At 43.7% G+C, this 15,933-nt stretch overlaps 1 protein-coding gene across 1 annotated transcript in view; it reads left to right on the forward strand.

Moving 5' to 3' along the window:
* CNGA3 (cyclic nucleotide gated channel subunit alpha 3) overlaps positions 1–11,770 on the forward strand; it is a 30,240-nt gene extending 18,470 nt beyond the window's left edge. The window contains exons 5-7 of the mRNA XM_058045411.1: positions 3,492–3,599; positions 4,497–4,603; positions 7,912–11,770. Of these exons, the coding sequence (XP_057901394.1) occupies positions 3,492–3,599; positions 4,497–4,603; positions 7,912–9,317 (1,621 nt within the window). The 3' untranslated portion in view covers positions 9,318–11,770. The remainder of the gene's footprint in view (positions 1–3,491; positions 3,600–4,496; positions 4,604–7,911) is intronic.
* Positions 11,771–15,933: the final 4,163 nt, after the last annotated feature.

Here is a 15,933-nt window from a genome sequence, read left to right on the forward strand (position 1 = left end):
GTGTTGGTCGGCTTGGTAGCTATTTCCCTGGATGTGGCAGAGTGTGGGGTCTTGGCATTTTTTTAGCAAATGAGTCTTGGCTTTTCCAAAATACACTGTGGTGGTGCATCACTGTGGAAATGTTTAAGTGTAAGGACTGGAACAGGTGCTCATTGCTGATTGGTGAAAGCCGCTACTCTCTTAAAATTGGTGGCTGTCATCTCCTTTGGAGCACTTCTTTCTCCCTGTATCAAGCTCTTTCCTAGATGTGACTGCCATTCACAGCACAGAGCTTTCTGTCTGAGCAGTATGAGCAGGTGTGCACAGAAAGCACAAGTCCTGCAAGCAGCACTGTTACACACTCTGTCCTTGCTGTGGGGGGTTGCTGTCATTAAACTAATTTATCCTTTCATGACACCAGTGCAAAGGGAGCCTCAGACCCCCTCTTGGCAGTTCAGAGGAGAAAACAGAGCTCCCATGGGAGCAGGAATCCATGGCTTTCAATCAAACCAGACATTACATGGAGTTTTGTGATCCACATACACTGTAGTGTGAGGAGCACTCTTAGGCTTTTCTGTCTGGGGGGGGATGTTTTCTGCTTCAAGGACCAGAAGTGTTCAAATAAAAAAGAAGGAGATCTTGGATCATGGATTTTCTGCTTGTGCAAGTGAGCACCAATCTTCACAACATATTGCATGATTGATGACCAAGGCATGTAGCAGATCTAGCTTTAGGTATTGTCAGAATCTTGTTAACTTCCTGTAGGTTTGAAAAGTATTTGTGGGCCTGTCTGCCTAAGTTAACATATTTCAGGACTCTTATGTTCAGACAAACCTAAGAATGGGACAATTGAGATCCAGAGGCAATTAATGAATTAAAATTTTTCTGGTTTTAAAGAACCATGAGAGGAGATTCATCCTGATTTTTTATAATTACTGTGAAAGCTTCAGACAGTCACATTGAGGTTTTAGCTGTGCAAAGAACGCTGACAGTTTGTTAAACCATTTCACATTCTGTCATCATTTGATAGGTTTCTTTTTAAGTGCCTGGGTTCTTAAGAGTCAATCAAACTGAAAGCATTTACTTAAAATTAGCCTGGTACACTGATGTCTGAAAAGGTCAAGAAGCTGTGGGTGACTAATGCAGAGAATCAGCCAGCTGGTTACCTGATGTGATGGTGTGGTGGTGTCAGGGTGAGAGGTCTCAGCCTGAGAACCCTTTTTTCCAATTGGATCCCTGTCCTGTTCTGGAGTTTAGAATAGTTCCCAAACCTCCACCCTCTCCCTTTACTGTTCAGTATTGGTAATACTGCTAAGCCTTGCATTATGTTGTACAGCAAAAAGGAAGAAAAGAAAGAGGTTAAAGAGGAGAAAAAAGAGGAAAAGAAGGAGGAGAAAAAAGAGGAAAAGAAAGATGACAAAAAAGATGACAAAAAAGATGATAAAAAAAAGGAAGAGTAAGTATAAAGAATGAATATGTGATTGTAGCACATCCCTTACACTACAAAACATGGTATAGCATTTCATTATAATGTTACAATTGTTCTGTAGACTGCAGATTCTTAGCCTGTCAAATCTTTAATACATTTTCCCCTTTGGGAAGGTTTCAGTTGCTCAGCAAGTTGTATCTTAGAGACCTCTATTTAGGTCTTTGAGAAACAGCTGCCTGCATCAGTAAAAGGGAATTGAGCTACCTCTGGTCACTTTGAACTGAAGATCACTTCTCAGTTATGACAACACTTTAGGACAGCAGCCTGCTTTGCAGAGCTGCAGACTTTTCATGGTTCCAGAATTTCCATAATGATTCAGAGCAGATGAACCAAAAGTCTGGTTCATTTTACCATGTAGAAATATCTTACATGAAGAAAATTAAAGGTTTGCTAATAAGTTTACTTATTTCACTGATTAGTTATTTAATTACTTAATATAGTGCAGTTCATTTCTAATGATCACTAAATTTGTTTCTGTTAGTTAAGGGATGGTGTATTTCTGCAACAAAATGAGGTAATTTGAATGCTTTTGACATAAATGGATTGCGTTGTTGCTTTGTTCCCCTAAAGCTGACCCAAATACAGTGCAATTTACTATTACCAGTGATTAAAAGTAATGATGATGGCAGATAAAGAGAGAATGCATTTGAGTGCATTTCACAGTTAAGGAGTATGTTACAGGAATATACTCTAGGTTTATATGTATGTATGTGGTGCTATATAGACATGAGGGCATTCCAAATGGAATCTGACTGATTCCAAGATCTTTATTAATCAAAGCTTTTAATTTTTTTTTCCAATTACAAAGTCTTTGTTCTAAACAGTGTCTTTTGTCTTTAATTACTATGTAGTGAAAGTGTGAGCTTTGCAGTAGCCAAGAGTGTTTTAATACATTTTCTCAAAGAAAATTGATGCTTTAATGTGTACAAGGTAGTATACTCTGATGTATAATGGCCATATTTCATGGTGACCAGTTTTGAGGTGGTGATCAGTTTTCTAGAAGAAATGGTTTAAAACCAGTAGTGAAGATAGTAAAGTAAATACATTTTAAATTAAAGCTGCTTCTTTTACTCACATTTCTGGGTATTCAGCTGACAGCAATGGCAATGCCAGAAATACACACAGATTTGAAATAAATTACCATTATATTTTAATATATTTGCATTCTTGGAGATTAGGAAAAGTCCCACAAATACGTATTCAAGCATTGCCTTGCCACATATTCTGCACACTATTACACAGTCCACATATCACAGTTTTACAGTTGAATTAATTTTGCAGCTGTGGACCTCAAATCCACTGATTACAAGCCTAATTGCTCTCTATTCCATATTAACCTTTCTCATGCTGGAGGTGGGCATTTCTGAGCATATCCTGTGCCATTAGCCATGCTGTTCTTCAAATCTTTACATTCCAGGCCTGTATGCTTCCTTTAGCATCACTTCCTTGTTGTGAGGCTGAGCCAGGACTGTGCATGTTTGAAATTTGCCTTTGACAAAGATATATTTCAGCTTTAGTCACACACACTGTATGTGCATATGCACACAGAGTTTCTTACTTGTACAGACATGTATTTGAATACATACATGTTTTACTTGTTCAAATGCGTGCTTATACAGTCATTTCCATAGTAGAATTTTCTAAAAATCAATAATTAGCCTGCAAAGGAAGGCTCTTTCTCTAGCAATGAAATGTAACCTTCTAATCTGAGTGACCATAAGAAATACTTAACAATTAAGGGTTTTTTTCAGTGTGGGGCTTAATACAGAAGGCTGTGGGTTTCAGCCTGGGAGATATGAATGTCTGTGTTTTCTTTCCACTCTTACTTTTTCCAAAGCTGTGTCAAACAAAGTAGAGCTTGTCAGATGGGATGCCTGGTATCTCGTCTGCACTGCCTGCATGGATACATTCTCTTCTTGGGCAGCTGTGAGTTCATGGTGAAATGAGCAGCCTCAAGAAGAGGGAAATCCAGCAGGTTGCTTTCTTAAATTTCCAGAGTAAATCTGCATGTTTTACTTTCCAGGCAGAAAAAGGAGGTATTTGTGATAGATCCTTCAAGCAATCTGTACTACAACTGGCTGACTGTAATTGCAGCACCCGTGTTCTATAACTGGTGTATGCTAGTGTGCAGGTATGGATTGAAGTTAATAACAATTTTACATTTCAATCATTATCTTTCCTATGTAAATCACCCTCTTACCTCCCTGCAGGATCTTTTGAGTGACTTGCCTAGAAGATTTACAGTTCATACCCCATTAGGGATGTATGATATGCCTACCACTGGGAATAGATTGCCAGTGTTTGTTTTTTTTTTCCTTTTTCCTGTCTAAAAGCAGGTGGATGTAGCTTGCAGTGAGTGTCCTCATGAGCGCTGGTGTGGCCTTTGTGTGCCACCTGCCGGCTGAGCTGTGTCCTGGCCGCTGCATCCCAGGGCACTGCCAGGGATGAGGGCTTCCCACCTCCCAGGAGAGAATAGAAAGGAGGGATGTGGGCAGTGGTGGGGCCTCTTAAATTCATATAATACATCTTTTGGATGCTCGAAGGGCAGGAAGATGTAACTCAAGTATTTATTTTCCATGGTACAATATAGAAATCAGTTTCAGTGAAAGTGATGGTGAGCTGAAGAAAGAAAGGGTTTCCTTACACTGTGTAAGATGGTAGGGAGAGATGAGGATGGCTTGCCACTGAGAAGCAAATCTTTTATTTGGGAATTATCTTCATGGAGATATGTATCCCGTGAAATCTGGTGCACTTTTAATTGGAGTGATATGTGTAATCCTGCATAACTGGGGCATTTATGTGTTTGAGTTTATTCCTGTCCAGAACACCTTTGAATTCTGAAAGATCTTGGTGTCTGTTTGGACATAGCTCTAGTGTGCAGATGTCTGCACACTAGATATTGAAGATGGAGATATTCTGTAATACTTTGGGAACAGAAATGTGCACTAACATGCTGCTGGGGCATGTAATGCAAGTACTCTGCTTATGCAGTTGGTGTAATTATTTTTTTAAATTTTTGTTTCTTTAGAGCCTGCTTTGATGAGCTACAAATGGACCATATTAAAATGTGGCTGTTCTTGGATTATCTTTCTGATATTATCTATGTTATTGACATGTTCGTCAGGTTCAGAACAGGTGAGTCTTTCTGGGATTTGTTCTCTAATACTGCATGTATTTAAAGGCTGGAAACAAAATTCCCCTGTGGGGTGTTTCCACTGTAATGTCCTGTCAGAGTGCAACAGTGGAGGCTTTTGGAAGATGAAGTGTCTGATCAGCTTGGATTTTTGAAGGCCATACATTCCAACACTTGCTCTTCACTTGTCTCTGAATTCAGTTCTGTCAGTAATAGGCATGCCAGATGCTGAGTGCATAGTTGTGTGGGGAAGGGACAATAGGGCACCTGGGGCAGGAAACCAACTGCACCCCAAAAATGCTGTTTTCTTTACTAAGCAGCGCAGCATCCTGCTCAGAAGTGGTTATTGAGTTGGTCAAGTGCAAGACCTGGCACCTGTCCCAGCCTTCAGTCTGTGCTCCTATGCCTGGAACAGGCAGTGTGGCCCCTCTGCCACCATCTGCCACCCTCCGTGCTTCCTGCAGGCTCTGTGAGGTCCTGCCAGGGTTTCCCACTGCCTGGTGATGGGACAGGGTTAACCCAGGAACCTGTGCTTAGGTCCTGCCTTCCTGGAGGAAGTGTGAGCCCAGAGGATTTGTGAGGGCTGTGCCATGCTGTGTGTGAAGTGATTCTCTTCAACTTCTTGTAGTGTTTCTGTAATCCAGCAGGCTGAGATTCCAGCCTTAAAATGGTATCTGTTTTAAACTGAGCAAGGTCATAATATAATATAATATAATATAATATAATATAATATAATATAATATAATATAATATAATATAATATAATATAATATAATATAATATAATATAATATAATATAATATAATATAATATAATATAATATAATATAATATAATATAATATAATATAATATAGGCCTAAGCAATGGCATACAGTGATCCATGTCACCAAGTTACTGAATAGTCCTCAATGCACTTTGGTGCTTGCTCTTTGGTCCATGCCAGAGAGCACCCAGTGTCTGGGGACAGCGAGGAGGACAGCAGAGGTTGGGTGTTTTTGGAGGGGCCTGGGAAAACTTACACGTGAATAGAAGCTGTCATGGTAGCTGGTCTGGGGCCAGAAAACATCTCCTGTCTCATTCTCTTCACTGGTACAGACACAGCTTCAAAATGTCCCTTCAAAGGGTCCACAACAACTGATAATTTAAAAGTGAGAGTAATTTTAGATCTTTCATTTTAACATCTTACCCATTTTTATCTATTTATTTATTTAAAGTTGTGCTGACAGCTTGATGTTAATTATGGCCTGTGAGAAGTTGTAAACATAATTACAAGATGGGCTAAAAATGCTCTCATGTGGGAAGCACACAACCCATGGCAAGCCAAATTCTTAAACTTAGCAAGTACTTTGTTCAACAGGAAAGTCAGTTTCAGGTACCAGCCAAAATCACAAGAGTGCTGCATTTGGGGCAGGATGGGGAGGGGCGTCCATCTTCTTTATGCAGTTAAAACGTCAGCTATGCCAACTAAATTTACCTTCTGCAGTTATGTCTGTTAATGTAATGGGAAAGAACAGAGCAGAAATTATGCATGTCCAGGCAAAGCAAGTTATAAATTTCCGTGAGCTGTCCTGATAATGATTATATGGCTGTTAAAACCTGACTGGAATTCGAATTTTCAGGCCTGGCTTGCAACTGCAGAATTGCTGGAGCTGTCTCCCAAATGCTTCAGTGCAGGTGTCAGCTGTAGTTCCAGGCACTCCAAGAAAGAAGTTGCTTCTTTTAGGTGGCAAAATCTTTGTCAGCTCTCTTAACAGTTCCTTCTGGCTCTGCCTTTGCCTGCTGCCTTTTCATGTGAGTCCACAAGGCCCATCTTCCCTGGGGACAGAGGTCCTGGAAGCCTTTGGGGAGGAGTGAGACTTTGCTGTCTGAGGGCAGGGTCTGCCTTGGAACTGAGATCTAGGTAGCCTCACGACTACTCTGATCAGCAGCTTCTCCATGGTGCATTTCTGTCTAGCTGCACAGCCAGTTGGACTGCATTTCACCTGTTTGGTGACTGTCCATTGTGAAACAGAAAAGATTCATGTCTCAGCAGCTGGTTGTGTTTAGCATACCCTGTGTTCTAATGCTTTCAGAAGATTTTACTGTAAGACTTCAGTTCTATAAGAGAACAAAAAGCCAAGAGATTTTATCTCCTTTCAGGAGGAAGGTGTTTTCAAAGTTATTTTTCATAACTGTGTATCAGAAATTGATCAGTCTGGCCAGCTTTTCTGTTTAGTTGTACAACCAAAGGGCATATTTGACCTGCTTTTTCAGCAGTGTTCTGGGAGGCAGCACATGCATGGCACAGGAACTACTTCCATTAGTAATCGCTGTTAGTTTGCAGATCCAAAGCCAGATACACACAAATAGATGTGGCATTTTCAGATGAGCCACACATTCCAGAAATACCGTGCTGTGTAGGGCACAAAGAAATGCAGCTTGGTGTTCCTCAGCAGAGGTTTCCCTGAGAAAGCTATAGGTGCCTTGCAGATTGCTAAGGAGTTAGTAAAATGTGATAATCCAGGATACACCGGGAATGTTTTGTTTTTTCCTCAGTGGACATTTTCTCCGGAGTGGCCCAGTGGGCTGTCAGTTGGATATCTTCAATTGCAGCAAGTATTTGATATCTATCAATTATATAGGCTGTTCCTTGTGGAACATTTTTAATGCCCTCAGAGGCACAAAAGAGCTGTGCTCTTGTCTCTCACAGCAGTTTATATCTATTTGTAATTTTTTTAAATCTAATACTTTTCAAAGTCTTTGGAATGAAAACATTTTGATGTGTGAAAGTCTGCTTAGTAGCTCTCTCACTAGAAATACAAAGTGCAAACCAAGTAAAATCACATCAGATTTAACATTGGACACAAGAAGAAAAGCATGACTTAGGGAGGGGGATGACTGCATTTCTTTATCTCAAGGGTATCTATATTGTTTGAAAAGGTTTCCAACAATCTATTATGCCTACTTATTCTTGGTATTTATTTTAAAATATTCCACTGCTATTTTATAGGCACTTGCTTAACTTTAGTTATGACTCATGCCAATGATTCATGAAAAATTAGACACTTGGATATCCCTCTTTTTTTGCAAAGATACTTAAAAGAAAAAGATACAGCTGTCGCAGGAAGGAGTAGAAGGCCTCAGGGAGCACTGTGGTGATAATAGAATCATTGTTCTTAGTCATTATATACCAGCTTTGAAAGCTGATTGAAATATTTAAATATGCAATTAAATGACCTCAGTATCTGTAGGCATAACAGTAAAAATTTTAACTTTCACTACTGTTGATGGTATTTTTACTCTAATGTAAAATCTTTTTATTCTCTGAAGGCTTCCTCGAACAAGGCTTGCTAGTTCAGGATGAGAAGAAGTTACGAGAACATTATACCAAAACCGTGCAGTTCAAACTGGACGTGCTGTCTCTTGTGCCAACAGACCTGGCATATTTCAAGCTTGGTTTGAACTACCCCGAGCTCCGGTTTAACCGCCTGCTGAGGATCGCTCGGCTCTTTGAGTTTTTTGATCGTACTGAGACCAGGACAAATTATCCAAACATGTTCCGCATTGGCAATCTGGTGTTGTACATTCTCATCATCATCCACTGGAACGCCTGCATCTACTTTGCGATATCGAAGGTGATCGGGTTCGGAACCGACTCCTGGGTGTATCCCAACGTGTCGGTGCCGGAGTACGCGCGCCTGTCCCGGAAGTACATTTACAGTCTGTACTGGTCGACGCTCACGCTGACCACCATCGGGGAGACACCGCCCCCGGTGAAGGATGAGGAGTATCTCTTCGTGGTCATCGACTTCCTGGTGGGCGTGCTCATCTTTGCCACCATTGTCGGGAACGTCGGCTCCATGATTTCCAACATGAATGCTTCCAGGGCAGAGTTCCAGGCCAAAGTGGATTCCATTAAACAGTACATGCAGTTCCGAAAGGTGACTAAGGATTTGGAAGCCAGGGTTATTAAGTGGTTTGATTACCTCTGGACCAACAAGAAAACGGTGGATGAGAAGGAAGTTCTCAAAAATCTGCCTGACAAGTTGAAGGCTGAAATTGCCATCAACGTCCATTTGGACACGCTGAGGAAAGTGCGTATATTCCAGGATTGTGAAGCTGGACTTCTCATTGAGCTGGTGCTGAAACTGAAACCTACGGTCTTCAGTCCTGGTGACTACATTTGCAAAAAAGGAGATATTGGAAGAGAAATGTACATTATTAAAGAGGGAAAATTGGCTGTGGTGGCGGATGATGGCATAACCCAATTTGTAGTCCTAAGCGATGGCAGCTACTTTGGTGAAATCAGCATCCTAAACATCAAAGGTAGCAAATCTGGCAACAGGAGGACAGCCAACATTAGGAGTATTGGTTATTCTGATTTGTTCTGCTTGTCTAAGGATGATTTAATGGAAGCCCTCACAGAATATCCAGATGCCAAAAAGGCTCTGGAAGAGAAAGGACGTCAAATTCTGATGAAAGACAATTTAATAGATGAGGAGGCAGCAAAAGCAGGAGCTGACCCAAAAGACTTGGAAGAAAAAATAGGACGACTTGAAGTAGCTCTGGATACGCTGCAGACTAGGTTTGCAAGGCTCATGGCAGAATACACTGCATCTCAACAAAAGGTGAAACAGAGACTTGCCAGAGTAGAAACCCGAGTAAAAAAATACGGTAGTGGCAGCTTATCAATTGCAGAAGCAGAGGCTGAAAAACCTGAGGAGGAGAAAAAGTAATGGAGTATTTATATTTCCTCACTTATTGGAGAAAGTTGAAGCACTGAAAGCCATAAATGTATGTAAATATGTGTGTGCATACATAGACATAATTATTTTTATATGAACTCAAGAGAATGGTTTTTAGCATTTTTAACTGAAGCAGTATTTTCTTGTAAACAGAACACTGTCACCTTCTTCTTGGGGGGAGATTTGGTCCAGCACTTGGTACTTTTTTGTACTGAGAGTGGGCTTCTTACAAGTCATGCTCAGAATGTCTGCTGTGTTTGGTACCTGTAGGTCTTGACACATTGTCTCTTCCTGCACATCATGCGTTAAGAAGGCATTGTACTTGAAGTAGAAGAGATTAAATTTTTCCTTTTTAAGAGTTTAAAAAATGTTCATAGGGTACCGTGCTCTAACTTGCTACTTTAGTAGCTGATTAAATGCATGGATGGATGTCTGGGTTTCTCAAAATTTTTGTTCTTTCACAGTCTGTGCAGACAGTTGGACGACAGCTAAGCAGTGTCAGGTACCTGGCCATTGCAGTGCACCCTGCACGTGTCTGAAACAGCTGTGTGCTCGATGCTTTAGTGTGATTCTCTCTAATGAGCTGGGCTCTGCACAAAGCACCATGCTGACAGAGTAGCAGTGCTCATTCATGTCCCTTCTGGCAGGGTCTGTGACAGCCTTTGCTGCTCTGCAACTGCTTTGCCAGGGGAGAGAGCAGGGGATGCTCCCATCTGGATTTTTAGCCCAGTTCCATCAGCACTGCTAAAACCCTCGCTTGGAAAGGAGTCCCCCTAAGGGTAATACAGTTTCACCAAACCTGTGAGGAGAAAAGAGGGCTCTGGTGTGTGCAGCTCCCCTATGTAGGGTGCTGAGTGAACTCCCTGGCAAGTGGGCAGTCCCGAGGGACTGCCTGAGCTACTGAGAAATCCCATGGGCTGGCAGGGCAGGCTGTCACTGCCTGCCAGGCAACTTGCTCCCACAACAGGTTTTCTGCAAGGCAAGGATAACAAGCCCTGTGTTGCAAAGTCATTCTGGTCACTTAGGCCTATGTTTTCTTCCTTTTTATTTCTTCTGAGGATGTCTACTCCATTTCCCTGTGCTGTTTGCTGCCATCTTTTCTCCAAAGTAGTTGTCACACTACCTTGTTTCTATTAGTTAGGGAGAATGCAGAAGGTACTAGCTTTCATTTTTTGCTGTACAGTATTTTGCTGTCATGCAACTTCCCCAATGTTACTTTAATCCTCCTGTATCTCACTGGCTTTTGGAAAGTGTGGAATAGCAGAGGCTGTTCAGCATGTAGGCGTGGGATCCTCCAGTGGCATTAGGTATTACTATGGGCAGTGCTCTGACTTTAGTTGTCCTCAGGCCTGAGTTATGACAGCATCTGGGATCAATGGCCTGTTGGAAAATTGGTGAGGAGCCCGCTGAGAAGAGGGTGGTTTAACTGGGTGACAGCAGAATGAAAAGTGACAGTTTTGCTAAACTGAGTACAACTGCTCAGAGTAAGTCCTCGTCTCCAGGCAAGCAGCTGTTCCCTTCTATTGACACTTTTGAGCCTGGTGAGGGAGACAAATCTGTCAGTGATTAAGGAATGGAGCTTTGCCAGCAGCTCTGGCAAAGGGACAACTGGGTGGTAATGTCCACACATGGCCCTTGTCTAAACTCCTGTTAGTGCTAGCCTAGAAGCCAGCTATGCTTATGGATCTTCCCTAGGCTGGGCTTAACCTCTATTATCAATATATCCACTGATTGTAATAAGTAGTTTGAAAAACAGTCAGTATGTCTTTGTGGCCAGTGGCACTCAGGAGTATTGGTTCATCAGCTGAATCTTGGCCTTCTCTTCTTTAAGGGCTTGAGAGAAATGGGGGAGCTCTGAGAGGCTGGTTTTGGCAGGGTGTAGTGCCCTGGTCCCACCCAGGGGCAGGCAGGGCTGAAATGGAGCTGGGCTCACTGCAGGGTGCCCCTGTGAGCACAGACGGGGCTGTCACAGCCTGCTCAACTTCCCCCTTGTGACAGAGCCGGGTACCACACTCGCCTTGGCTGACATTCACTGGTGTGACTCAAACCCACCGTGTGTGGTAGGGGTTTCATGCACATTGACATGTTCTCCATCATTCTCTGTAAATACCCAACAGAGCACAGCTGTTCCAGCCCACTAGGTATGTATGAGTAAAAATGTTCAAAGTACCCTTTATACCAAATTTATACCTGTTTAAAAACCCTAAAAACCACAGGACTGCATCTTTACCTGGTGGATCAGAACAGCCTAATCTATCAGTTAAATACATGTTTGCTCTTCCCTTTCTGTGCCTCTTGATCTGGTTTTCATACACCAGAAAAAGAGCATTTTGATGCTATTGGCTTCAGTCACTCTGAAACATACAGCTTCTGGCATGATGAAATCACATCCTTTGGCATCTTTCATCTCTGTAAGATGATTTTTTCCTCTTCTTTAATGTGGCTAAAGCATGTACATTAAAATGTTTTGAGTAATGTTCAAGCAAATCTGTGTTTTCTCTTACCCATATCCCTCTAGATTTTAGTGTTTCAGACAGACTTTGATCACATCACCATTACATGGCCTGGAAAATTGCTAGCTGGAACAGAGATCTGAAGTGACAGAAAGCTGTGTGGGAATGGTGCCTCCCCTCACTACAGGGCAGCTGGCACACAGCTTTGTTCCTGGGCCCAGTTTTGACACCATCCCTGTGTTTGCAGGTACCACACAGGCACAAGAGCCTGACCATTATGCCACTGCCCAAGGGGTTCCAGGTCCCATGGGGCACAGAGCCTGCCAGGCTGCTGCCACCTGTCTCCTGCCTTCCCTTCCCAGCTCCAGGCAGGTGGCACAGCAGGGACAGTGGCTTTTCTAGCAGAAATTGTGTGCAGCTTTCTGCTGCTTGCACACAGGTCACACAGGTACCAAAAATGGCCTGGCACAGACGGGGCTGGGCTGGTTCTTTAACCTTGACACAAGAGAAAGCAAGGCACAGGGCAGTGCTTACAGAGCATTTGAACATTGGCTGAATCTAGAAATAGATTTAATGGCCACAGCACTCACTTCACATGGGCCTAGGCAGGTAGCCATGGGTGGCACTGCTGCTCCAAACTGCCTGTGCTGAGTGAGACACCAGATGGGCAAAGTCTGAGAGGTTTGAACATCTGCTCCACATGCAAAAGGAGAGGAGAGGTGGTGGAGTGGCACACCATGCTCCAGCTGCTGCTTGGAGCAAGCTTTTCCAGGGAAAGGACCTGAAGCTGTGGACTCTGTACCCTGACAGCAAAAGATTTCAGCCTTGCTCCTCTCTGAAGTTGTCTTAGGGCTTTCCCCATCCTTTTACCCTCATCCCCTATTATTTTAATTTACAGTTTTTACAGCAGAAAACTGCCCTGGCAAATTCAATGAACTGGACTTCAGAAGCAGCAGTAACAGCAAAACAGCTCATGTATTCGTACAGCCAAGGATTGCGGTTTTCTTTACAGTGCAGTTCTTTCTTCAAAAACAGCCCAGGGAAAGTACAATCGTGCTTTTAAAACTCTTTTCTCCAAGGCATTGGCTTCAGAGTTTCATTCCTGCCAAATATTTATTAATGTACACTAAGGGCTCTACTTTACACTAGAAACCAAACTGCTCGTTGTCCACGCCCCCACAAAAGCATTGGTGCTTTCTCTGAGCTGCTCCTTGTGTTGGTGGCTTTGAAAGACACACTTGTGTCTGTATCACTGCTGGCACCAAGGATGAGACATTCACAGGCCAAACCTGGCCAGGCTGTCCAGTGAGGTGACACAGGCAGACTAAAGGAGAGCTACTCTTCACCCTCAAGATTTGCAAGATGACAGCATTTGCACTTGGCTTCAAGGTCCCCCAGCTCTTCTATTAATGTTTCCAACCTGGAACAAACAGAATTAATCAAATCCTTCTCTACATAATTCATTATTTGCAAAAACATCTCATGTATCCCTGAGAGCAAAGCGAATTATGCACTAAATGGATCTGGCAACTGTACAGGCAGTTAAAGCACAAGATTTCAGCTGTGGCAGCTTTCCTGAGGGAAGCCATCAATCTGGGACTCCCCTCTCCTCCCCAGTCCCATTCATAGCCCAGAGCATGAGAAGGGTGCCTGAGGGGGGAAAACCACACAAGCTCTGAGGAACAAGCTCTAGGGTGAAGATGGTGAGGCCTTTTGTTTCTGAAATTCAGATTTTGCAATAATTTCCAGCTCACAAGGGCTGAGGCTTGCTGCTGCCAGCTGATCCTGCAGCCTCACTGCAGCAGATACAGTTCTGCTGGTCTGTGTTGGCAATCCTTCCCCTTCCACACCCTAGGAGCAAAGGGAGGAGGAAAGGCTTGCACTCTGTAAGCAGTTATTTAAGGACGAACACAAACATTAGCTTTACTCCAGAAGCAGTAGCAGTTCTCACAGATTTCCTTCATCAGAAGCTGGGAGATCACCTGGGCTCCTGCTGGGAGAGTGCAGGTTGCAGTGCCAATGGCTCGGCTTCCATGGGCTGTCTTCCCAAGAGGCTGAGGACACTGGCCAGCTCTAACAGAGACCTCTCTTATTTGTACAGGTAAGTCAGGGGTAGAGTACTAAAACCAGAAGTGCAGAAACATGGAAGGAATTTACTAATGGATGCTATTCTATTTTTCTTTCCTTAGCATTTGTGGTGCCTGGTACCAGCCTTCGTGTAAGAGGGCAACTGAAGAACACTAACATGGAAAATCAGGGAAAGCATGGCTGTATTCTAAAGCAATGGGCAGCTTGATAAAGAACTTATAATTTCTCAGCTTTTAAATATGTAATTTCTTTAGCTTTCTGACAAGTAAAAAACCCCACACCATTCTGTTCTTACAGCCAACAGTAACATGCCCTCATTGTCCTGGAAGGGGAACCACCTCCACGTGGTCACACGAGCAGCCCCTTCAGGTGAGTAGCATGGGCACTACTTGCCTTTCCAGAGAAGGAGACAGAGAAGCACAAAACCTTTTTTTTTGTGTAGCCTGCCGCCAGGTCTGATGAATCAATCCAACCATGCTGTAAAGATCTATTCTTTTTAGGAGAACCAATTGCCAGTTCTTCATCAAAGTACAAATATTTCACTTGCAGAGTAGTGCAGATGATTAACCCAGCTTCCTGCAGTGGGATTCCCACTGTTATCAGATTATTGTAGATTTAGGCTGTTTTAAGCAAGTCCTTAGGCTGCTTGTTTACAGGTCCAATGTTTGGCATAGGAATCCTTCTCTTACAGCAGCAGCTTTGGGTACTATCAGTGAAGGAAATGATCCAGAGGTGTGAATTTTAAGTTCTGACTGCTGAAAACCCAATGCCTCATCTCCTAGCAATAAAAGCTGCCTCTGACCACACTTGCATCGAGGTTAGGAGAAAAGGTTATGTCTGGCAGCACAAAGCTGCAGAGCTTTTCTAGCAAAGCACCTCATGCCTTTCCAAACACATTGGTTGCCTCCACAGCTCATTTAGCCTGTCAGCCACAGCCAGGCTTGGTTCACAGATGCATGGTTCAGTCTGAGCAGTGACAGCACAAGGAAGGCTCATGGCTCAAGGCAGATTGACAAAGGAGCTGTCCCAGGCAGAAACACTTTCAATTCAAGGCTTCAAGGCTGGCAGCTTCATTGCCATAGCCTGGCAGCACCGGCTGTGAGCACTGGCAGCCCAAGAAGGGTAAGTGTGGTGAGGAAGAAGAGGAGCAAGAGCAGAGCCATGCAGCACCTCCGGCAGCTGTGCAGTGCAAAACTGCAGCCAGCCTGGAGCAGGGGTGACAGATGTGCTGGACAAGGGAGACACCCCAAGCTGCTCAGCTTCCTGCCACCAGGGAAGGGAGGTTAGCACAGAAGGGATGCTGCAATCTGGAGCCAGAGAGAGAAAGCAGACAGGGGAGCCCTTGCAGAGTTTTCTAAACTGATTTACACTTAGGTGGCCAGAAGGGGCCCAAGCCAGACCAATGGGTGACAGGAATGAGTCCAGAAGGGCAGGTTCCCCCTCCCCAGCCACTGCCACTGCTGAGGGCAAACCTGCTGTGCAGCATAGCAGTGCTGCCTGCTCCATATAGGATTCAGTCCTACACAGCTTCACTCTCACTTGGGCAGGGCAAAGGGAAAAATTCAGAACAAACTCAGGAGGTGCTCAGACCAATTGATGTTACCAGCAGCCACTAGGAGACTCCAGAGGCTGCAATCATCCTCAGGACCCAAGGTTCCCAGAGGAAAGGTAAAAACCAGCAGAGTATGGCTGCCAGAGGCCCCCACCTTGCAGACACTGGGAAGAAACTGCTGGAAGAGCCTGTTTTTACCACACACAGCCCTGCAGCAGTGGCTCGGAGGCAGCAGGCAAATCATTGCCACCAACTGCCCCAAGGGTCACTGCTGGGCTGCAGCAGGACATGGTGTCCAAAAGCACTGGCTCCAGGCCAGCCCTTGTTGTGGAGAAGCCAAGAGCACAAAAGAGAAAGAAGGGACTAAATCATCCTCTGAAGGTGGCAACAGAGGGCAGGTCGCATAGAGAGAGTCCCAAACCCACGAAACTTTTCCTAAGGCTTAAACACTGAGAAATCCTCTCCTCCAAAATCAAAGCTAGCACGCAAGCTGTTTAGGATGACAAAACTTCTT

This window comes from Melospiza georgiana, chromosome 2 (assembly GCF_028018845.1).
Source record: "Melospiza georgiana isolate bMelGeo1 chromosome 2, bMelGeo1.pri, whole genome shotgun sequence".
NCBI classification, from domain to species: Eukaryota; Metazoa; Chordata; class Aves; order Passeriformes; family Passerellidae; genus Melospiza; species Melospiza georgiana.